Here is a 24,789-nt window from a genome sequence, read left to right as displayed (position 1 = left end):
GAAAAAAAATGACTATTTTGAAATATTCAGTATAAGCTGAACATCTGTTTCTGTAACCATCTATTTTTTGTCTATTAATTCGCCTTTATTACAAGAAATTGAGCAGTGGCTCAATGAGGTGGCAGTCATCCAAATTTAGTAAGAATAACTTGGATTACAATTCTTTAAAAAGGAGTTAAGACAGTTTTGTTAAAGCTAATTTAAATGTGGTTTCTGTGTGTCTCTGGACTATTTTCTTTGTGAAAAATCAAACTGGATAGCTTTTTTGAGTAGTTGGTTAATTTCTTACCTACTGCTTGACATAGTAACATGAGCAGTTGAAGAGAAATTTATAGGTTTGAAACTTCTTGTCTGCTGAGCCCTTCTGGGTGGTCTGCATAGTTTAAATATTTCAGGAATGACGTATTTAAGAGATTACAATGTTAAGAAAGCAGGTAATCAGAAAACGTATTCTTCTGTTATGTAGCAGCACACTAAATGGAAGAACTGAAGGGCACAAAAATAAATTGTTCAGCTTTTTCATGTCATGGCACTTAACAACAGAGTATAACTACAAATAAACTGTTTACCATGCTTAAAACTAGAATATTAAAACCTATGAATTTACAGTTGATTATCTGCCTAAAACCAGTGCAAGCACAGCTGAACAAATGAAATACTAACATTAAAACCAATATTAATCAAGAGCACAGACAATTACAACACTGGCTGTTTGTTTGTCTGTTTGCTTTACTGCTTTTACTAGCCCCATCAGCTGTGTGCTTAGTATCCTTCAGTTGTAGGTACTGTAGCCTCACCAATTACACCCTGAAGCCTTTGCAGCTTTACCTTGTTGTTATAAATGCCAGCACTCTAGGGAAAATACACCTTCTGTAGGGGGAATGGGTAATTTTCTTAATTTTCTGTCCTCTTCCTCTAAGCCCCCCCACACTTCACAACAGTTTAGGGGAATAAATAAATCAGGCCTTTATTTAAATCAGCAACTTCATCTACACTTTCAGTTTTATATCAGATTTTCACTCTACATAAGATTTTAAGATTTGAGAATTAGAAACTATGAAATATTAGATCATCAAATCAGAAGAAAAAATTCTGCACAATCTGAACATGTCTGTAAAATATATGTAAAAACCTTTAAAACTGGCAAATTTGGGCTGAGAGATGGTTTGGGCAGAGTGTCCTACCTATAATGTAGCTAATAATGTAGCTTTAGGAAAGACGCAGCCTAGAAAGAGCCCAAGTCTCCAAGTCTAATTAAGTGAACACACAATGAGTAGACCTAATGATATGTGCCTGGCAGGATATTGTAACAGTATTGAGGATGCTTTAAAAATTAAATAAAAACATATTCTTCCCTCTCCGCTCAGATAATGCAACAGCACTATCTTGGCTTTAGAACAGCACCACGAAATAATAATAGGAGAGAGCACCTTTAATAAAGAGAAGTGAGTTTGGAGAGGGCTACCATTAGAGAATAGCCCTAAGGGCTTAGGCCCTCTGGTTAGTTTTAAGTTTCATCCTAAAATAGCATGGAGCACGTATGTTACTGCTGCCTAGGCTGTTAGGGGTTCTGGCTACAAAATATCACAGCAGCTAAGAAGGAATCTTTTAGTTAAGTACAGTATTTTATCTACCTTTTTATAGCCTGGGTTCTAACTTTGTATTTAAAATCTGACCTTGTATTTGGCTAAATATGTCCTTACTCTTAAGGTCAGTGCTGTTAAAGATGAATCTAGTGAAGCTGACTGATACTTAGCAAGTTCCTCTTCGAAAGAAACAAGTCCAAATTTAGGGAGTGGAAGTGGCTGTAAAGCTACAGTGGCTGGTGTGTTGATGGAGCTGTCATATGGTGTGTTTCAATAAATAATCTCTGGCAGGCACAGAGGCCAGTGCCTCTTCTGGAAGAAGCAGATGATGAAGAGGCACTAAATTGCTCCAAGTTTCTGAGCAATAACGATGGCTTTGGAACATTTTGTCTTGTTCTGTTACATCTGTGTTAACTCCTGTCCACACAAAGAAGAAGCTGAACCTTAGTCCTGTAACTGCGACTTACAACTCTGTTCAGTCCTACGCTGGTTTTTCCTTGTCTCTCTACAGCTTTGTTGGTGCAGCAGTTTTAATAGTGTAAAACAAGTACCAAATACTTACTTTGGCCCACAAAGTAAGACAATGAAATTTAATAGATGGAAATTAGACAGTGGAGCCAGACATCCATTTCTAATGGAAATAAAGAGTCAGAAGTTTTATTTCTATGGCTACCTTGCAAACTCAAACCAGAACCTTGCACCTTTCTAATGCAGAGGGCAATACTGGGACCAGTGTTAATTAATATCTTCTTTAATGACATAGATGAAAGGATCAAGTGCACCCTCTGCGAATCTGCAGATGACATAAAACTGAGCAGTATGGTTGACACACCTGAAGGATGAGATGCCATCCAGAGGGACCTGGACAAGCTTGAGAAGTGGGCCTGTGGGAATCCTATGAGGTTTAACGAGACCAAGTGTAAGGTGCTGCACCTGTGTCATGGCAACTCTCGCATCAATCCAGGCTGGCGGATGAACAGATCAGGAGCAGTCCTCCCAAAAAGACTTGGGGGTGCTGGTGGATGAGAGGCTGGACATGACCCAGCAATGAGCACTCACAACCCAGAAAGCCAGTCCTGTCCTGGGCTGTGCCCAAAGCAGTGCGGTCAGCAGGGCGAGGAATTCTGCCCCTCTGCTCTGCTGAGATGCCACCTGGAGTCCTGCAAATTGCTCTGGGGACCTCAGCACAGGAAGGACACGGACCTGTTAGAGCAAGTCCAGAGGAGGGACACCAAGCTGATTAGAGTGATGTGTCACCTCTCCTATGAAGAAAGACTCAGAAAATTTGGATTTTCCTCCTGGAAAAGAGGCGGCTTTGAGTTACCTAATTGCAGTCTTCCAGTACCTGAAGGGAGCCTGCTAGAAAGATAGGGGGGGACTTTTTACAAGAGCATGTAGTTACAGGACAAAGGGGAATGGCTTTAAACTGAATGAGTGAAGGTGCAGATTAGGTATTAGGAAGAAACTCCTTACTGTGAGGACAGTGAGGCACTGGAACAGGTTGCCCAGAGAAGTTGTGGATGCCCCATCCCTGGAAGTGTTCAAGGCCAGGCTGGAATGGGCTTTGAGCAACCTGGTCTAGTGGAAGGTGTCCCTGCCCATAGCAGGGGTGCTGGAATCAGATACCTTTAAGGTCCCTTCCAACCCAACCAATTCTGTGATTCCATGTCTTCAGATAGGCAGATGCCATACATGCCATTTTGAAATCTTAGTATTTAAGAAAAATTTAGAGCGATGGACTGAGAGGATCAATATAATCTAGAAAAAGACATGGGGAAAATAACAGGAAGACTGTAAATGACATAATTTAGAGTTAGGGATGAGGTAAAGTACCCACATTAGGAATTACATGATACAAAAAAGTGTGCTCATGTTTTGGCTAATCCAGGAATGAAAAATGCTGAGATAATGGTATTCATGTGTCTGGTCTTGCTCTGAAATGTGACTGTACATATTTCACTTGTGTACATATATTTAAAATTAACAGCAGTTGCTAAACGCAGAACTAAGCATGTTATAGAGAATGTAAAATTCATATAAAGATATGGCTTTCAGACATCTGCTAAAGATATGGCTTTCAGACATCTGCAGAAGCAAGACTCTCTAGGGCCTGCTTAATTTTTTAAAATATAACAGCAGCTCGAGTATTGTTAGTAGAGTGTATAACAAGCAATAGAAGAAAATGGAACAGTTAACTTGAAATATGGTTTAAAATTATTTCAAAGTGCTTCCTTGTAGGCAGGAAGTACGGTAATACCAAACATTGTAAGCAATTTTTACCCTAATCCGATCTCCCCAAACAGCAGAGGCCTGGCTGAACTGTAAGCAATATGCAGAATACCCCATGGACCACACCACTGGTAATCCCACAGTATGATATTAAATGGGATGAAAAATTGCAAGTGATACTTAACCTGAAGTTAAACACATAATTGAAAGTCAATGGAACTGTCAGGCAATGCCTGTCTCAGTAGTTTCCTAATGACAGTGCCCTGTTCGAAAGGCTTGTCTGTAGGTACATGCATACTGTGTCTCTACTAGCATTTGAAATTAGAACAGTTTTTGAGTATGTTTGAGAACATGCAGGTGATTCTCTGCATTCCTTTCACACAGGAATCCCATTTGCTTAGCTCCATGTAGCTGCGAGAGCAGCTCCTCAGCTGTTCATTTACCTTTCTACTGAATTGTCATTACTGTGGTTCCATGGGAACATAACAGATCAGCACTGAACTATCCTGTTCTTTCTAGGCTTTGGCCACAGGCTCAGCTTTAACACCTCAACAGGCTTCAGGTTATACAAAAATCTATCTGGAAGCTACTTTTTCCACTTCTAATACAGTTTTGCTATATAGCTTGGGAGAACTCCATACCTCAGGAGCATATCCTCACCCTTGTTCCCAAGCCTTGTGCATTTAGATATTGGTGGCATTGCTTTTGGGATTATCACTAGGGAAACCTGAGTTTACACCACCCCAGTTGGCAAGGTTCAACACTTCTGCCAACACATAATGCTGCACCACCAAAGCAGCAGCACTACTGACAGCCAGTACCTGTTTCTAGAGTCATCCCACCCAGATAAAAGTACCAGAGCAGTCATCTCTTTGGCATCAACACACCACAGTAAAGGTCTAGGATTGAAAACCACTGCCTTTTAATGCCTATTCAAGTGGCTTGGTACCAGCTCTGGTGTCAGCATCTCCCTTTCTGCCCCATGTTGAAAGGAGATATCAGAATGCTCAGGCACAGAACTGCCTTATCCTCTTTCCTGCCCCAATCATGCTACCTGCCCTCTGCACATTCCCTCCATCCCCACACAGTCTAATAACAAAATCATAGAATGGTTTGGGTTGGAAGGGACCTTAATCACCCCTGCCACTGGATGAGACACCCCCAGGCTTTGCAACCCCAATACTGAGCCCTGGGGAACAACACTAGTGACCAGCCACCAACTGGATGTGGCACCACTCACCCCCCCCTTCTCTGGATCTGATGACCCAGCCCGTTTTTTAACCCAGCAAATAGTGCACCCAATTTCTCCAGAATGTTGTGACACAGCATCTAAGGCTTTACTGAAGTCTAGATGGACACCATCCACCTTTCCCTCATCCACTGAGGGGGTCAGCATGCCCAAGATTGAGATCAGGTTGGTCAATCAAGTCCTGTCTTTCACAAACACATATTGTGCTGTGTGACAGTGCTCAATATCATCTGCTCCATGACCTTTCCCTGGCAACAAGGACAGGCTGCCAGATCCTCCTTGTGGCCCTTTTTGTAGGTGGGCATCACATTTGCTACCCTCCAGCCAACTCAGACCTTTCCAGTTAACCAGGACAGCTGCTAAATAATTAAAAGTGGTTTGACAAGATCTTTCACCAGCTCCATCAGTACCACTCAGAGGTAGATTACTGCTAACTTGTCAGCTGAGACTAAGACAGGATCTCTTGATGCTGCAAATTGGAATTTTTTATTTTCATAGAAGTTTGTGGGGCATTTTAAAAGGTCTTAAGTACTTGAAATAACTACAAGTTACTATTTACTATCCAGAACACTAGAGATATGTAACACATCACAGGTTAAGTCTGGTGACTAATGAAACCTGTACCCAGAACTAAACAATTTAAAGGTTTTAGACCTCCAATACTAACGCAATACTTAGGAGACTTTGGGGGATTATCAGCACTGCTAGAGCTTTGCAAGTATGATTAAACTGCAACTGCTCTTCCTGTAGGACTTACCACATGAACTCAAGGAATTTTCAGTTGTGTTAGTTTCATCTGCTTAGCACTGACATTCCTAGCTACTACCTTCTGGTCTAGGTTACTATGCAGATTAGGTACATGCCTACTTTACCTTAAGAGACAAATCTCACCTTGACCTCTCAAAGTCAGTCTAAGCTTAAGTACCATAAATGTATGCCAGTTTGTTACTTAGAAGCAGTTGTCTGAATTCAGAGGACTATTTAGAATATTTAATGTTCAAGAAAAAGATACAGGTTAGATGTAGACAATGAATTTTTGTGTTCATTTAGAGAAACTGTTTTAGCTTCAAGAATAGCGTAACATTTTAACTTAGCTTCATTTCACATGCTTCCTCATTTTAAACTGCCAGCATGTTGAGATGCATCCCCTACAAGGCAGAGCAAATTAGGACAGTAAGGACAGAAATCTATTTCAGAATTAAACCATTTGGTACCAGAATGCATGAAGAGAGTGAAGGGTAGGATTGCTGGATCATCACTACAAACAATTTAAGCGAACTTTTATTGAAGCATTAAGTTGTGGTACAGATATTTTTAAATGATCAAAGTCTAACACCACAGAAATTATAAACACCATACTCCCCCCATCCTGATCACCCAGATAGTTCAATAACCCATTCAACAGCTTTCATTTTCATAGACGAGGCTTATGCTTCTTTTTATAAGATGCATTCTTTCAGTATTACTTGAAAAGGGATCTTCAGTCTACTTAAAGGACCTCAAGCCAAAAAATGTCAGAACAATTTGGATAATGCAAGAACAAAAAAAACCCCATTGAAATATTGGTCCTCAATTTTAACACCAAAAAGCATTAGTGCCATTTACAGCATGTAATTGATAACATTGGTAAAGAACATCAATAATATGCTTTAAAAAAATCAAAATGTTCCAACCACTTGATTTCTAACCAAGCAGACTTTAGTTTAGAAGCACTGAAAAAGTGCTTCATTTATAAATATGGAAGGAACAAAAGAACCATTGCATCAAACCAGAAAGAGTCAAAACATTGCAAGGACAAGAGGGGAAAAATAATCTCAATTTTGTTGTTAACATGCTGGTCTCACAGCTGTTAAAATCCCAGTATTTGCAAACAAACAGCTGAAAGTGTGCCAGCTTTTCAAAGCCTGCATTTTAGTCAATACTCATTAAAGTGACTTTGAATTACACACTTATTCATGCTCCATGAATAGCATTCTACTTCACTTCTGTCCAGGTGTCCCAGACAGTTCTTGTTCTATGCCTTCACTTAATGCCCTCAAGTCACAGTAAGAGGAACCACCTTAGCAATTAGGAGGAAAAAAACAGATGAAGTCACAACACTCAAGTACAACATAAGTCACATGCACAATGTCACAGGACTGTCACAAGACAGAGGCACTAGCTTTGCTTGGAACAACAAAATGAAGTGACACTGGACCAGTTTAGAAGCACTCTTTACAGTCCAAAGTGGCAGGTCACAAGTTTTACTGAGAATAATCCAAACCAATCAACACACCCAGACTGGCAAATTCCACTCTTCCACTTGCCCTACCTGCCAGTGCTCAGGAGCACCAGCTTCCTGTTCTGACATAACAGGTGATTAGGACAGAAATGCCTGGTGCCAATATGAACTTGCACTTTTGCAAAGCTGTCACACAATTATGCCAAAGCACTTGAAGCCCGGCTCAGCTCTTCCCCTATCAAGTCTTGGACCTTCATCAAATTCTGCCGTTGCGTAGCGGTGTGACAGCTTGGGGATGCGGACAGACAAACAAGCATTAAGGTGAGACAAAATTTAGCCTGCACTAGTATCGATACCCAAGTTACTAAAGGTGAAAGACCAATGCATTAGCCCAGTGCTACAGGAGAGCTGAGCAAATTCCTAGAAGCTTTATTAGAGCATGAAAAGTCAGCCTGATTTAAAAATAAATCAACCACCACCTGTAGTAGCAAAACAATTTGTAACTGTTTTAAGAACTGTCTCCAAACATGAAAGTGTTAATTAGGAATCAGTTTCATTAGAAATCATAGAAGTTCATCAAAAACTGTTTTAGACTTAAATCACAACTTAGATTAAAAATAAAAGAGTGACAATTTAACAGAACTGTCCCCAGTGAGTAGGTTGAGGCTGAAGTCTAATGAGGACGAAAGCCTTGTCTGTGGGGAATTTTTGGTGATACTTGGAGAAAAACTATAGTGTGTGTAATTCTACCTGAATCATTTTTACAAGTGTTGTAAAGTTTCATACAGTAAGATTTTTCTACATGCACTTCAATTTCACAGCAAGAGTGGCATAGAGTACCTAAACACAGAAGAGAGCATTCATGCAAGATATCTAACTCCTTGATATAATAATGCATACAATTCAAAATGGTTATACTATGATTACACCTAGGGCTTTCCACAACTACAAGGTGGTGGGAGTGGAAAGCATGGCCCCCTGAATCATTAACTAGAAAGCAACCACCACCTTCTATATGGGATTTCTTTTTGCGCTTTTTCTTCATTCTTAATCAACTGTGCTGCTGCTGACGATTTTTTGTAAAACTGGTAAAAACAAAATTATAATCACTGAATTGGGCAATCTGGTGATCAAGACGTTTAAATCCCTCAATCTTCTGGGCAGAGGAAAACACTGTGCGACATTTAGAGCTCTAGAAAACAAAAAAAAGTGGAAGTTACTTTTTAAACTGTCATTTAGAGATGCATTTCATATATGGTTCTTAGTGTTAACGACATGTTTTAAAACTCTTCCTGACAGTGGTGCAGAAAGTTTAATTCCCAAGCAGTGATTCTGCTCCCTACACATAGTACTGCTGTTCTCTGAACCACTGTGAGGGGTGGAGCACCTCTCCTATGGACACAGGCTGAGAGAATTGGGGCTGTTCAGCCTGGAGAAGAGAAGGCTCTGGGGAGACCTTACAGCACCTTCCAGTGCCTAAAGCAGGCTGCAAGAGAGCTGGATAGGGACTTTTTACAAGAGCATGTAGTGGTAGAACAAGGGGTGACAGATTTAAACTGAAAGAGGGTGGATTTAGATTAGATACTAGGAAAAAAAAAAAATCTTCACTATGAGGGTGGTGAGACACTGGAACAGGTTGCCCAGAGAAAAGTTGTGGATGCCCCATCCCTGGCAGTGTTCAAGGCCAGGTAGGATGGGGCTTTGAGCAAGTCAGTCTAGTGCAAGGTGCCCCTGCCCACGGCAGGGGGTTGGAACCAGATGATCTTTAAGGTCCCCTCCAACCCAAGTAATTTTGTGGTTCTATGATTAGCTGAGAGCAACACCATTAACAGCAGCTGTTCTACAACTGAGTTGCAGGCAAATCCAGAAAAATGCCAAAGCAAGAAATTATGCCTACACAGAACTACACAGGAAGTCATTAGAATACTGAGACTGGGATGCCTCATCTTACTGTTTTTGAAGTTTTCTGAAGATCAGATTTAGTACATGCCAAAGCAAGACTGAAGAGTATTTTCACTTTCCAAAGAAACTACCACCTAAACATAGAGGCAAACTGCAAACTGTTAATCTCCAGTAAAAACCTCTAGCCTTGCTTCATTTGTGTCTATGTGTATTTCATCAGCTGATAAGCAAATGCAAGAAAACTCACCTGATTAACAAAGAGAGTTGTCACAAATTTTCCTGGCTTGAAAACCTCTACAACTTTTCTAATCAGGTCATCATAAGAGGTCTGACTTATGTTTGTTTCAAAACTAACATAAGAAAACTCTGGTTCTGGAGTGATGTGAATAGTCCAGTAAGTTCCCTGAAAAAAAATTAAAGTATTATTACCACCAAATACTTATTTCTTTTAATTACCAATGCTAATTAATAATGAGTGTAAAACTTACATCCGATTTCATCCCATTCATTGAATACCCACAAGGATTGAACATTGTAGCATCAATAACAGAACCTGGTATCAGGTCACGAATTCCACTCATCTGAAACAAAGTTAAACAACTCTCTTTATCATGCATCCTTACACTTGTTTAGATTTAACTCAAAGGCAGAATGAACATCTATTCAGCAAACACGACACCAGAATTCTCCAAATAACAAGTCACCCTGATTACTTGTACCACTGTAGATGACTTTGCTTTGCATCCTGTCACTACATAAATGGCAGTGACAAGCTGCATGCAAACTATCCCACTGCCTCTTACAGAGCCCAGCTGCATCCATCCAAGACAAGGAAACAGCTTAGAATTCCAAAATGTACTTGCTTTTGCTGCTGAAATGAAAAACTGAGCTTCTCTTCAACCACTATCCACAAAGTGAAGGCTGTTTACATTTACTTCAGAGTAAGGATACACTACTTTATACCCCAGAAAGAAGTGCAATCCCAAGTGTTTTGATTTACCACACAGTACCTGAGCTACAGCCAAATATCAATAGCAAATACAGTATGAGAATCAAAGCCTAAGATGGAAAACAAGATGAAGTCAGGGTACTTGTCAGGAAAATCTGCTCATGTCACATGACTTTCCCATCTGGGAAAAGGGGAAGAGCAGGCAAACTCATCACGTTATGCTTAGACCCCAAACCTGCCCTTCCCCTCATCCAAATGGCTCCATGATTTAACCCTGATTTTGATACCTACTTAACCTTTGCATTCCTTATCTCCAGTCTAAGCCTTACTCCTTGTAATGTACATCCTTCGAAGCTACTCAAATTGTGGTTTTATTCCTACTCCTACATTCTTCAGAGTAAAAGCTTCCAATCACCCAAAGCACTGCATATTGCTCCTTTCACTAAAGGAAGGGCATTGAAAACATGAAGTTATATTCCCCAAAAACATTCTAGAGTTAAATCCATTTTCCTCCCAAAGTATTAAACCAACACTTTCTACATCATCTCTCCTACCACAAAATAAACCTTGTATTAAAAGGTAAGTGAAAGAAGCATTTTGTTGCCCTGTTTCCACCATTCCCCAAAAACCCCTTAGTTTTCAAGCAAACATACACGAGTGACATCATTTGCAGTAACACCATCTTTCATGTAGAACTGGTCCATAACTACTGGGTCAAGCTCACTCATCAGAATTTCCAGTGTCTGATCAGGCTGACTGGATATCCGACTCTCTGGGAAATCCAGGGTGTACAGGTACCTACATATAGCACAAATCAATTATGTAACACATATTAACAGCACCAAGTTAAGTTCTACTGTAAGCCCCAAAGACTTCCAACACTTCACATACATACCAGCAATCAGAGTTCATACGCCCCATGCAATAAGCTGCTCCATCTAGACAAGACAAAAAGCCTCCAGTTAATGTACCACAGCTGAACATTTATGTAAAAGATTATAGTCATTTCTTATTTAAAGACAGAGGCCTTTCACAGAACCCCACAAGGTTCACTGATGCAGTCAGCAGCTGTATCAAATAACCAGGTATTTAACTTCAGGAATGCAAAGTTAATAATAAGAAAAGCAAGTTCCCTCTGAAGTGGGTCTGGCCACCCCAGCTGAGAGGCTACTATCAGGAAATTGATACTACAGTTTTGCTATGCACAGAGAGAAACCCTGGTACTCTTAAAGCCTCTATTAAATGCATTTATGATTATCATTTATTTTCAAAAAATTCAGATTGAGTACCACAGCTTCCATGTTCCTTCAAAAACCTGTCACTATTTAAACTTTAAGATTCTTCTTGTAAGTCTTAAACTGCATTAAATGTTTAAATTCAGTTTTTAGCATAGTAACTTCTCTGAGAAAAGCCCACATTTTTCTTCAGTGTATTACTTACTTTGAATTACTATCCTAGCTTTTCAATAGGGCTTTCAGAATTCCACAGAGTGATTCTGAAGAGTGATTGGAAGTCTGAAGCTGACACAAGGTGTTAAATGTCAAGCTTAGTACGATTTAAATTTTGATCTTGGCAAGCTAGTATCAGGAATTCAGAAAATAAGTATTTATAACTTTGGACTTTTATGCAAGGACTGCTGAATGCTTGGTCTGGCAGCCTGTACATATTGTACTGCTCATCACATCTCATGTAACATCAACTCTTCACCCAACTTCGCTGAAGTTTCATCAACTTACTTGGGAAAATTTCATTAAGAAACTCTACTTCTTCCTGGAAATTCCTATGTGGGTACTCCTGGTGGGAAGGCTTCATGAAATTCTTACGTGAATAAAAGAAGCTCTGAAAAAATAAAGGTGCATCTTAGATATTGAATATATCCATCCATCTTGAATCTAAGAATTTAGAAAAATGCAAGCATTTATGATGAACCTTCACAGGACCTAAGGTTTCATTGTCAAAACACTGCTGCCTGTATTCCTGTTTCAGAAGCACACGGTTATCCCTATCTTAATTTCTAAGCTTCAGGAGACAGCTTAGTTCTGAACTTGTCTTCCACTAGACAGCATGGTCACAGTTACTCTTAAGTAACTCAGCACAATAGCATTTGTTAGGTAGCACCCACTAAGAGAGAAATAAAAGGGCAAATGCTACAGCAGAGCAATCTTACTTACAATCTGCCCATTATGGGAAGCATACATTAATGTCGAAGTTTCAGAATATTTAATAAAAAGAGTGGATTTGAATAGTAGTAAAAAGCTTTTTGTACACTGCAAGGAAGATTTGACACCTTACCTGAATTGAGTCAAACCCACTGTATTCCCTAGCAAGCTCCAACAGGGGAACCAGTGCTTGCAGTAAGAGGGTGGTACCACACGTCTTCAAAATGAAACGTCTCTTGGAGACAAACATGCTACTCTCACTGTAAAAGAGGTGTTAAGAATATATTAAGTGCTCTACATGAAACAATCCAGGAGGGAGTTGTTTGGTCTTGGTTCTTATCCCAACCAAATACATTCAGCATTTGGCAAATAAACATAGTCAGCAAATAAATTAATAGAATGCAGCTAACATTTAAGAGCTGTTATGATTTCCCAGAACAAATACCTGCTCCAAGCATGATATTGCAAAGCTGTCACACTACAGGAAAAGGCACACACATTAGACACCCTCAAACCATCCCAGAAACACAAACATGCTGTGATTTGGGTACACAGGCACAGCTATACGATATGCCTTACCAATAAGATACTGAAATTAACTATACATTAACTAAGTCAGATACTTCACTACAGCCCAACTGAACTGGAGATAGGCATTGATACTGCATCCAGAACATTTAAACATGCTTAACAAGTATCTTTTCACCAGGTAACTGAACAATGGGAGTAAAAATTAGCTTAAATAACTCAATTTGGAATGCTGTTTACAAATCGAAGTCAAGGTTAAATTTCATCCAGGATGCAGTCCAACTAGTTACTCTTTTCAAGATTTTATTTTAAATATGAGTCTTGAAGGAACAAGACTTGAGCAGTTTCTTTGACTAGCTTGCTTTTAGCACAACCTTGCCCTCAAGGCAGTCTTTCAGAGTACAAAAGCTTCAGTATTTGTAATCTGAAGTAAATCAGAGAATGTCAAATGTGTCTGTAAAGTTCATGCAGAAAAAGCAACAAAGCATTTTGCAAGATGAAAAACACGTGGCAAAAGTAGTGTCCTTACAACTAACTGCAGCATAACACAAAAATTCCAGGGTTTCAGGAAAGCTACAGTTTTACAGATATCCTTAGGTCAGCTGCAAGAGTTGTTCCACTTGATTGTAGTATCTGCAGTTAAAGCTGATCTACAGATAAGGTTTTTTTGCTGATCTATAAGTGACACCTATAGCCTATTCTGCTGAAGTAACACTAAAATTCTGTATTGGGGACACTTATTTACCCATGGACAAAATTCAGTCATGAGGTGCAAAGCCACCACAGCTCTGTCAATCCTTTTGGTTAAAGGAAAAAAGAAACAACTATGAAGAAATCTGCACCTCTGAACAGAAGACCCCTGCAAATTGTAGCCATCAATTACAGGACATTAACCCGACAATGGATTCTCAGCCAAGTGGATCACATATGACGGCTTTCACTTTTTTCCCCTCCTAGGGACTAAAAGAATGAGCCAGGGCCTTACCTGAGTACATAAGCTTCCTGCTTGTCAGTTTTTGTCACACTTATGATCAAACAATGCACATTCTCCAGAAGTTTGTCCCACTCAATCCTGTGAAGAAATTATAGGAGAGCACAAACAACAGGTTAAACAAATCAAAGCTTGGGGGAGCCCTGAATAAAAAGCCCAAACAAGACTAGAGTCTTGAGTTACTGGGTCTGAAAGCACAAAATGGGAAGACTTCATATAGGGACTGTCTCTCACAATACAGTAATACTGAATTCTTTGCTCTTGATGGCTCAGTATTCCTCAAAGTCTGACACTGTGATCTCCTGCATGCAGACAACTGCCAAACATCAACCTCAAGCTTCTAACTAGGAGAGTCAGGATGACCTTAAATCCTGCATCCCACATGTACTAAGATAAAATTAATTGTTTAGTAACTTAAGGTATGCTTTAGGTTGAATCTCTATGCACTTCAACCACAGCAGTCATTGGCAACTACTAGAGTAATAAACCAGCAAGTTATCATTAAGATGTTTTAATTGACCAGTTTAGAGTCAAGTTCATAATTTAACTGAAAACCTACAAACTAATAGATTTCAATGGCCTGAATTCCTCTGTGACCAACCAGGATCACAGAATTCCTTCATACAGTGCAAATTGTAGCTATGGTGCTAGAATTCAGTATGGGGGTAGAAGTTTAACATTTCAATTCTTTACTAATATTACTCATTCTACAAGGAATCTGAAAAAAAATAAACATAAACCAAGGGCTCAAATTAAACCAAAAGACTTTCAAGTACTCAAGAGGAATGAGACTTGCAAAAAAACTACTTTGGTTGTCAGTTCACTCTTGTATCTAGACCCGATCAGCAGAATCCAATATAGTCAATTTTCCTATAAATAAGACAGGAACAGATACAGCTTCCTGACGTCACAAAATTACAAGACTGCCAGCTGTCCTACTTCTCCCTTCCCACAGCATATTCCACCTGCAGGTTTGTGCTGGCTCTTGTCCTCAGGGATGTCATGAGCCAAGAGATTTACTAACCCAGCACAAAACTAAGCTGCCCATCAGCAGAGCTAGAATAACTGCAGGAGCTGGGAGCATGAAAGAATTGCCAATTTTTTGTCACCAAGCAAGCTCAGCTTGCCCATATAAAACTGTCAGCCTAATCCTTCTTCAGGAGTCAGACCTCTCACCCTTTACTGGCACTGCAAAAGCCTCATGGCTGTGATCCATGACAGAGCACTCACTGTTAATTCCATCAACAGGCTTCCTCCTGCAGCCACCAGTCTCTCCTCTTAGAAAACTGGTCAGTTCATGAAGTTTTAGATTCTGTTGTAAGCATAATTAAAACATCCAGATATTCTTTAGCCTCTCTAAACACTCCAGCAAATAAATGCCTTAACTTCTCCCTAAATGAATTTACTTATTCAGGAGAATGCCTCCTGAAACTGAATTCTGTATCTTTACTAATACTTGAGGATTTCCCATTTAAAGTATATATTACACCAGAATAGTAGTATTTATATAGATTTGATTCAACCAGAACATACTTAACTTACAGACTCATATTATACTCTCCTTTTAAATGACACTGAAGGTATTAAAAATGAGTTTAGGAAAATCCTATGCATTTTAAAAAAACCTCATAATTAAGTGCACATCTGAACAAATTTTTTCCTCTGGCTACAGCACACCAGCATAAGTCTGCCAGTCACCCTTCCTGTAAACTGAACTAGGTAATGTATGAGATTGTTCAGATCATTCCAGCAACCCTATTGACATTTTATCTGCCATTAAACACCCAGCATCTGACACTGCATTTGTGAAAGGTGAGGAAGAATTCCCTGATACTGAGCTGTACTAACCCCATTTGTACATTACTACAAATCTGATTTTGTACTTGTCTAAGTATTAATGGGCACATAACTATCTTAGGCTTTGCAAGAGCATATGTCTCAGCCTTCACAAGCTTCTTATCTGGTCAGACAGTAAAAACCTCAGCCTTATGCAGGCAAGTGACACTTTATCCCTGTAGCGCAGTTCTGTCCACCCTTTTCAGGGAAGTGGCTCCTCTAAGCATCACACATATTAGCAGAGGAAGATGTAACAAGTTTGGCAGTCCAGGGAGGGGTCAGTACAGCACCAACAATACACTACTGCATGTTAAGTCCAAAGCCCACGAAGCAAAGGAAGTCCCATTATGCTTGCTGGTGCTACAGCTGGTATTTAGGTACTATGGCTGAAATCCGCAGCTGCACAGGACCTTTGCACATCATAGTCCTCACTACTGTACTACAGAAGCCACAGATAAGTGTACACTAAATGTTGTGTTCAGCCTTTATAGAAATCAAGGGCAAGGTCATAATTTGATCTGTTTAGAGCAGCATTAAGGGAAAACCCCACAACTTTATAAACAGACAAGATGCCAGGCTTGCTCTAGAAGAATATATAGACTAACAAAGGATTGCAGCACCCAGGATGAGACTTGGCCACATTAGGGAGAAGTTCTGCAGGGATACTGGCCTGTATCTATTTGCATTTTAAAGTTAAGTACAGAAAACTAAAGAAAGGCTGGATTTGATCCCGTATAATCTATTTAAACAAGATGACCTTAGTGTTTGGCATGTTCTATTGTTTAAAGCACACAAGGAAGAATATCTGTGACTACTTTGTACCAAGCAGATTAAGTTCACTACAAGTCTAACTCCTGTATTTCTTCCTTTTTTTCTTTTGATCCTCAATTTATGTCACTAGTTGAGACAAGGAGTATCTACCCACACTTAAACAAAGAAACAAAATCAACCTTAAAAGTAGTATTTCAATGGTTATCACTACACATATTGCAGCTATTCAGTAATAAGTAAAAATTGTCTAAGTTAGTAACTCAAGTTTTTGAGAACACTACTTATTTCACAACTGAGTTAAGTTTTAACTTGGAAGGAAAGCCTCCAACTGAAAGAGGGTAACCGAGTAAGGCTAATTCTCAAAGTGCCACCACGGACTTCTGCTCATCAAAATTCCCCATTCAATGATCAATGTGCAAGGCATTACTATTTGCTAACTTATTTCCCATAACCAGACATCAGGACAATGCCAGTTTGGAAAATGCTTTCCTATACTCAAGCACAGTAGAATGTGATCCATGAGAATCATTGGCAGCTCTCACTGGAAGCAAGTTCTGCAGCAGACCTGCAGACACACACTTGATACGGACTCCCCACTTATGTGGGCTTATTGACCACTTCACTCCAAAACTGTAAGATTCCATTTCTGATTTTTCAAATAACTGCTACTTATCCAGAGTCAAATTAGTTTCTTGAATGGGCAAGCATGATTCATCTGAAATGACTGCACCTTCTCAGAGAATAGCAAATTAAAATGAAATACATCTACTCAAGTGTGAAGAACTGTCCTTGCTTGAACGGTAAAAAGCTATTTGTCCTACACTTGACTAGCAGAACATCCCAAAAGGGAAAAAAAAACCCAACCAAGTTTAACAATCTACTCCTATCCTACTATCTACTGTGTTGCAATATTTAGTGCCTTATCAACAGACTTGTTACCAGAGTACAAATAACTTCCATTCAAACTGCCAACCAGGTATGTCAGTAGGGGAAAGCTATTATTAACTAAGAAGTAGCTTAACTCTAGGAAGTGTGCTTCATGTTGCTAATGAATAGTGAACAGTGCCTCTCAACCAAGCTCCAAAGCATCATATTTGCGCCTTTATTCAGAAGGAAGTTTTCCTTGACAGATAAAACCATGCTTTTGAATGCAAGTTATTGGCCTCTTCTGAGCCTTTACCTTCGGGGTAAAACACATTCTTTAACAAGAGTCAAGCATACCAGGCACAATACTGCTGTTTCAGGCCAACTGGGAGAGTTGCCTGAACAGCAATTTGAAGAGATTAAGAACTACATCAAGAATTCATTCCTATCAGCAACAACAGCCTCCTCAAGCACACCATCCCAGTAGAAGTACCTTGCTAAGGCAGCTAGACAGCACTGGAAAGAAAAGCTGTTTTGCAGCAGGGTGGGAATTTTTAGCAAATAAATCATATGCAGCTCCTAAATACAGCTTAAGCCACATACATACTTTTGCATAGCTTTTCATTAAAATAGAACAGCTGACAATTCTGTAGTACCAAAAGTAATAAGCCTTTTAATCTTGACTGTAAGACCTTGTTTTAATGTCAAGCATTCAACTGCAGAGCAATCTTTTATCCCTTCACCTGTTACCTACTAAGTACTTTCAGAAGCCACATAGGTATCAGTTACCTCATTAGCAGGCTACAGTTAAATAGGCAAATTCCTACCAATACCATGATCCAGACAGCCAAATTTAAAACTCTGTCTAAACTGCCTACACAGAGGAGATGCAGCCAAGACACACGAAAGCTGGCTAAGTATCAGTGTCAGCAGAGTTGGAACATTGGTTTCAAGTGTCCTGAAACAGGTAGGAAACACACAAAAGTCACAAGCATTTTAAATCACCTCCTAGCCATTAGTGTATTTCTTTGCAGACAGCTGCATGTGAATTACTTCCTACTAGAAAAATAATTCATGAATTGCTGTTTAAGATAGATTACCTTGAACCACTTACATAGCCTGAGTTTAGGCTCAGGGCATTTGCAACTCGATAAGTTTACTTAGGCAGTATCTGTGGGGTGCACAAGTGTCACACCCTCTATATATTCTGAGCACATATATTAGAGAGACTGTCCACATCTCCCTTATCTTAAACTTAAGGAGCTCTCCAGGGACATACACTTAATCTAGAGAGACAGACACCTGAATGGAAAATTGCATCCACATCGAAAGTGATTCTATGCAGTACTCCTCACAAAATCCTTCTTACCTAGAAAGTCCCAAGCCAACTACTTTAGAGCATCACTACCGAATGAAACCAAAATACTTCAGCAATGGCACAAAGATGGCCACAGATAGTGCTCTGAAGGCTGCATATTTCTCCTGCTGCAGGCCTTACACCACTATTGCAGTTACATGAAATGGGGACTCCATCCTTTACATCTAAAGATACTCAAAGGGTATTCCCAAATCTCTCATATCCAAGGACATCCAAAGGGTTTAAGGAACCATGAGGCACAGCAAGACCTACAAGCAACATTCAGGGCAAATCAGTGTAATTTTCTCCAGAAGGAACATACTGTAAAGCAGCAAGTATCACCAAAAGCCCCAAGTCTTCCTGTTCTCCTGGCTGAGCAAACAACCATTAGGAAAGCCCTTTAAGGAATACACCAATAGCTGCTTATTTATTTGCTACAGGGTCTCACTAATAGCCCAGACCTTTGACAGAAAGTGACTAACCAAATGCTTCAGCGGTAAGGTAGGAAAATGTCAGAAAGCCTTCAACCTAAGTCTTCACTTCCTGCAAGCAGTATCAGAATCAGCAGTAGTGAGAATAAAAGGGCTTGTTTCCTTTGTGTAAAACCATTCTTTAATTATAATTTTGAGTTACAAGAAAACATTTTACCTGTAGTTTTGAACCCGATCTAAAATCTAGTTGATTAATATCCATTCTGATGAGGGGAAGACTGCACTCTTGCTTAAAGTTCTCCAGATAACCTTGCATTGCCCATAAAAAAAGCTCAGCAAGTACACAGGGACAGAAGCCCTTATCTTAGCACAGCCCTGCCTTATTTCCAGAGTCACTTCAGTTTTGTTCCAAAGCACTGCAAGAGTAAGAGCAGAGCAGGGTTCATGGCCCAGCTTCCTTGTACCATCAGTCAGTGTTTGAGGAAACAGGCAGGTAACACTGCCCAGGACTGGAGGAAGGGCAGAGGTGCAGCAGCACTGCAGCAGTGAGCTCACTCAGGCTACAGGGTGCAGTACAAAGCAAGGATTTACAGGACTCCTATCAAATCCTTGACTGGATAGTGCTTGGGAGCTTTCTTGTAGCACAGGATCAGAATGTTTTATCAATGTCACCCCATGCTGCTCATTGATGCAGTTTTCTCCACCCTGTGTCTCCACATAATACAGACAAATAGGAAGCAGATTAAAAGTCCATAAATAAGCTTAATTTCAGTGTATTCCTCAGGGCTGAATGCTTGAGATATGAACTTTTAACACTGGCATCATTTATTTATGGTTTCAAACTTCTGTACATTCAAGATCCTGATAACCCTTGAGATGGAAAATGCATAGCTACACATCATCTGAAGGAATAAACAGCTTATTTTACTGTGGGGATAGTGAATGCACCACACAGTCACCATGGAAATCCAGGGCTTGCAGCAAGTTTATCATGTTTTCAGCAAACCCTCTGTTTTCTATACATAGTTTAAGGCTATTTTTTTAGAAAAAAACATGCTTTACAAAGCATAGTGAGAACAAGCAATAAATTAAAGCAAATTATTTTGAGACCACAAAAACATTAACTTCATGCCACTGCTGAATATAAGCAGGGTAGGCATATTTAGATGCTTGCCAGTAACTATTTCAACCACGAGACCTTTCTGCCTAACTCATTAACAAGTGAGCAAAAACACCCCAAAACTTAACAACAAAGTAGAGCTCAAGTTCAATACTTTTTAGTTGGGATCTTTATTGAATGTATTTAAATGACAGTCAGATCTTTTCTGAAATACATTACACCCAATCCAAACTTTGATCCAGAAAGCAGGTTTGCCCACAGGAGGAAAAAATGCGGAAAAAAAAAAAGTCTTAACTGCATCAGCTCAAGAGCTTTTTTTTTTTTTTTTTTTGCTGATGATATCCAGCAAGGACTTGAAAATATCTAGTCCCTAACAAGCACACACAACATGGAAATTTTTAGCTTTGAACACCAGCTTAGTCATTCAGTAGATGAATGGTTCACATTTCACTACTAAGCAGGTATTACAATACAAAAGGCAAGCTCAACTGGTTTGCAATTTGATTCTAATTTAGCTATTGTTCTACACTTTCAGCTTTGATTTCAGATTCTGTTCAACATAAACTAGCTTATTCAATCACCTTTATAGAATTAGCATAGCAGGATATATTGTATTCAGGACTTTCATTTGCATCTATCAGCTGTAATAGGTAACTTAATTCTGATGGTTTTCCAAAAAAGAATGTTTGTAGAAGTTCATTTCATGCTAGAAACACAGTATCACTGATAATTACAAGCAAACTCAGGTTAATAGCACTTTCAGACATATCACAGCTTCCTGCCAAAAAAAGTAAGCAACTTCGATTAACATGCTGTATTAAGAGCCAATTAACACAAAAGTCTTCAAAGCCTGCTCACAGCTCTGACAGTGTTAAAGACCACACGTTCAACAGTTAACAGTTTTTATCCACTCTATTAAAACTTTACGGCCATATCTAAACCACACAAAGGAACTGCGCTGGTACCTACACTGCAATTACCTTAAATGCTCTTGAGCAGTTTAAAAGTTAAGTTTGCAGGTTTGCAAACACGAGTCTGAGCTGACAAATGGAAGACCAGAGAGCATGAATGTGTCAGCGAGGAAAGCATTTGCAGAATGCCACCTCTAAACTACATCTGCATATTAACACAAAAATACTTTGGGAATCTTTCACATTTTAAGTCAAACACTACAGGACTCCTCAAGCACCTGCATAGCTCACATCATCTGCAAGTATTTCAGCTAGGATTTTCCTTCCAGGATTACCTGGACATTAACTGTACAGGCTGTTACCCTGTATCTGCTACACCACTAAGCCTCAGAGCTATAAAAGCACATTTGATGACTTCCATGTTAAGTACATTATTCAGAAAGATCTAAATAGTTTCACAAGTCAAAGTCAGATGAGCATATTACCTCATTACACCAACAGGACAGAAGTAAAAATGTATTCTTCAGTGCTTCTGGTACAGCAGAAACGAAGCTTCTACTAACCATGAGCATTCAGATGCACACACAACATGGGCTATTCACTATTTTTAAAAAAAGGCAGTTATCTGCTCACTGCCAATTCAGATCTGTGAATAGCTAAGTCTACCAATATATACACGAGAAATTTGCTGAGAAATACCAAAACAAAGGAAAAGAAACAGGATACATCTCTGAATGGAGCTGCTACCATCATCAACATATTCCAAACATTAAATACACTATTACAAGCTCCCTGACCAGAGATCGTTGGGTAACAGTGATATGCACAAGCAGATCTGGATGCACAGACAGCCAGATCCTCCAGCTACCACCCGAACCTAAAAAGCTGAACAGTTGGCCACACTGAAGGTGAACTACTGACATGAGTAAAACGTGCAGATTTGCCCTGTTTGCTTAAGACAAGCCTGCCTTTTCCAGCTGTGTCAGCTGATCCCACCTACATACCATTTTTGTTGTCACTGCAAGCTCATCCACAGTTCTGCAGATTTTGTTTTGTACTTCAAGCTTGCAGCTACCATTTTCTGACACTTCCAGAACACATTTTTTTGTGGATGTATAGCTAGACCCTCCAAGTTAGAAGTCTAAGTATTCCACGAATGGTCTGGGTTGGAAGGGGCCCTAAAGACTATCTAGCGCCAGCGTTTCTACACTGTCCCTCTCCAAAATACAGCCCTGCCAATCTGCAGTACAGACGCCTCATGCCCGCCTTGTCCAGCACGGCTCCAGAGCCGCCCCGTGTGCCGGCAGGTGGCCATCGGCTCCTGCGCTAACAAAGGCGGCGCAGGCACATTCCTGGGCGGCGGGTGGGGAGCGGCGGGAGCCGGTGCCGAACACGTGCGCTGGGAGCGGTGCGGAGCGGGCCCCGGGCCTTCCTTCCCCCGCCCCGGGCGGCGCCGAGCGCGGCGCCAGCGCATTCCCCACATGCCCATTGGGTGACGGGCGCGGCCCGGCCCTCCGCGGCGTCCCGCTCCCATTGGCCTCGGCTCCTCAATGGGGGAGAGCGACGGAGCGGCGGCGCGGCCCGGGAGCGCGGCCAGGACACTCACGTGTAAACCGCGGCTCCGGCCACACTTCTAGGGGAGGAGGGGGCACCCCTTTTCCCGGTGCCTACCGCACCGCAGGGAGACACGGGAAGGGTCCCCGGGTACCGCCCGCTTCCCTCGGCGAGAGCCGCTCGAGGGACCCGTCCGGCTACGCAGTGCCGGAGGTCGCCGCCACACCGGCCATGTGAGGGAACCATCAACCCTCGCCACGACAGCCAGAGGAATCTCCCTTTCCAGCTTGCATTAACTGGGAGGGAGATTCCTGAGCCCCCACTCTCCGCAGTACGGCACGGGCAGGGATTTCCCGAGCCTTTTCGTCCCGAAACTGGCCGTAGGAGCGGGACGTGCCGCCGCAGAGGGGTGGGCGCCGCTGCCGTGCTCCGACCGCCAGCAGCACTGCGACACCGCGCCCGCTCCCCCCGCGGCGCTCCCGGCCGGCGCGGCACACGCCCGGCTCCGCGCTCCGCTTCGCCGCCGCCACATGTTGCCAGCGGGAACCGCGCGGGGCTGCACGAGGCGGCGGCGCGGAATGGCTTCCGTCCCCGGCACCACCACCTCCCGCCGGCCGGGACGAGGGGAGCCGCCCTGCCCGGGGGTCTCTGGAGGGGGGCGAAAAGTCACCCCAGCGGGGAGATGCTGTCACCGCGGGAGCGGGAAGGCGGCCGGCAGCGCGGGAGCCCAGCCCCCACCGACAGCCACCCCGGAACCTGCCTTCCCCCGGCGCGGCCGCCATCGCCCCCCAAAGCGCCGCCACACCCGGGCCTTCAGGGACCCTCCCGCCCGCCGGCCGTCCCCCGAGAGGAGCGCTGCCCCCGCCGCCGCCTCTCCCCGCTCCGACCCCACCCCGCCCCGGCCGTTCGCAGACCTGGGTATGGTGCGGAGGTCGCCGGACCCCTTGCTCTGGTGCGGCTCCTGCTGCGCGGGCTGCTGCCGGGCGAACCACACCTCCAACAGCTTCTCGGTCCCTTCGAAGAAGTGTGCACCGCTCTCCTTCATGGTGAGACAACTCGGCAACCAACAACCACAGAAATTAAACGACAACCAAACTGCCGCCCCCGGCCGCCACCGTTCGCTGCTGCTGCACGGGCCGCGCTGCTGCCGCCGCCGGGTCTCAGTCCGTCCCGGGCGGGTTTCACCTTCTGAGGGATTTGCTTAATATTAATTTAAAAAAAAAAAATAGAGGAATAAGTAGAAGAAGGAAGGTTTTGGTTTTTTTTTAAACGGGCGAAAACCACCCGGAGTGCGCGGCGGCGGATGCGGCGTGAGCGTGTGTGAGCGGGTTACAGTCCGAGCGGGGGTGCGGGCGGGCGATGCGGTTCGGTTCCTTGTAGTCCGTGTGTTCCCCTGTTACAGAGAAGAGCGTTGAGCGAGCGCTAGCTAATGTCGCCGGCCATACTGTGTAAGCGAGGGGCCAGTGCGCACGCAGCCGCCTTTATATCCCGCAGGTATCCGCATCACGCCGGGTCGCGCTGCACATTGGGCGGCCGCCGCTCCGGCCCGCCCTTCTCAGCTTCCCATAGGGCGGCGGCGACGCCCGTCGAGACATATGCCGGTTCCTCGGGCCCCTCCCGCTGCGGCCCGCCCGCCTACCCGCAGGGAGCGGGAGATGGAGCGCGGGCGGCGGCGGGGCAGGGACAGGGACAGGGACAGGGACAGCGACAGCTCAGCGGCAGCGCAGCGGCAGCGCAGCGCTCGGGGCCGCGTTGTGGCGGCCGCACTGGGATCGGACCGCGCCGATCCGAGCATGGGTGGGAAGCACGGCCTGTGGCAGCAGTGAGCCGTGCCAGGGGGAGCGGGGCTGGACACGGCCTAAAGACGGCGGGCGAGCCCGAGAATGCCGGCTCTTCCCGGGCCGCGGCGGCAGCGCTGCGCCCGCACCCGGCGCTCCTTCCCTCTGCGCCCGCCGTAAGGCGCTTCCCTCGCTCGTAAGAGGAGCTCAGCTGAGCGTTCAGGCGCAGTTCCCATTCCTTTCGCCCCTGCCAGGAGACCAGCGTGTGTGACCGAGAAGTGGGGAGTCACTGGTACGCGGGTGTGTGGCACAAGGAGCGAGCGACCGGGCAGGGCATGTGCGTTTGTGGGCGC

The 24,789-nt window shown here is 42.7% G+C and overlaps 1 protein-coding gene across 1 annotated transcript; it reads right to left on the bottom strand.

Moving 5' to 3' along the window:
• Positions 1 to 6,327: 6,327 nt before the first annotated feature.
• On the bottom strand, positions 6,328 to 24,122 carry AMD1 (adenosylmethionine decarboxylase 1). Its single transcript, XM_048297476.1, has 9 exons — positions 23,573 to 24,122; positions 13,809 to 13,895; positions 12,429 to 12,555; positions 11,873 to 11,975; positions 11,032 to 11,074; positions 10,790 to 10,934; positions 9,676 to 9,768; positions 9,435 to 9,590; positions 6,328 to 8,477 (listed from the first exon to the last, which is right to left on the bottom strand). The coding sequence occupies exons 1-9, from the start codon at positions 23,701 to 23,703 to the stop codon at positions 8,337 to 8,339; spliced, it is 1,026 nt and encodes a 341-aa protein (XP_048153433.1). The 5' UTR covers positions 23,704 to 24,122; the 3' UTR covers positions 6,328 to 8,336.
• Between the last annotated feature and the right edge of the window lie 667 nt (positions 24,123 to 24,789).

The sequence above is a fragment of the Corvus hawaiiensis genome, chromosome 3, assembly GCF_020740725.1.
Source record: "Corvus hawaiiensis isolate bCorHaw1 chromosome 3, bCorHaw1.pri.cur, whole genome shotgun sequence".
NCBI lineage: Eukaryota > Metazoa > Chordata > Aves > Passeriformes > Corvidae > Corvus > Corvus hawaiiensis.
This window is presented reverse-complemented; position numbering and strand designations above follow the sequence as displayed.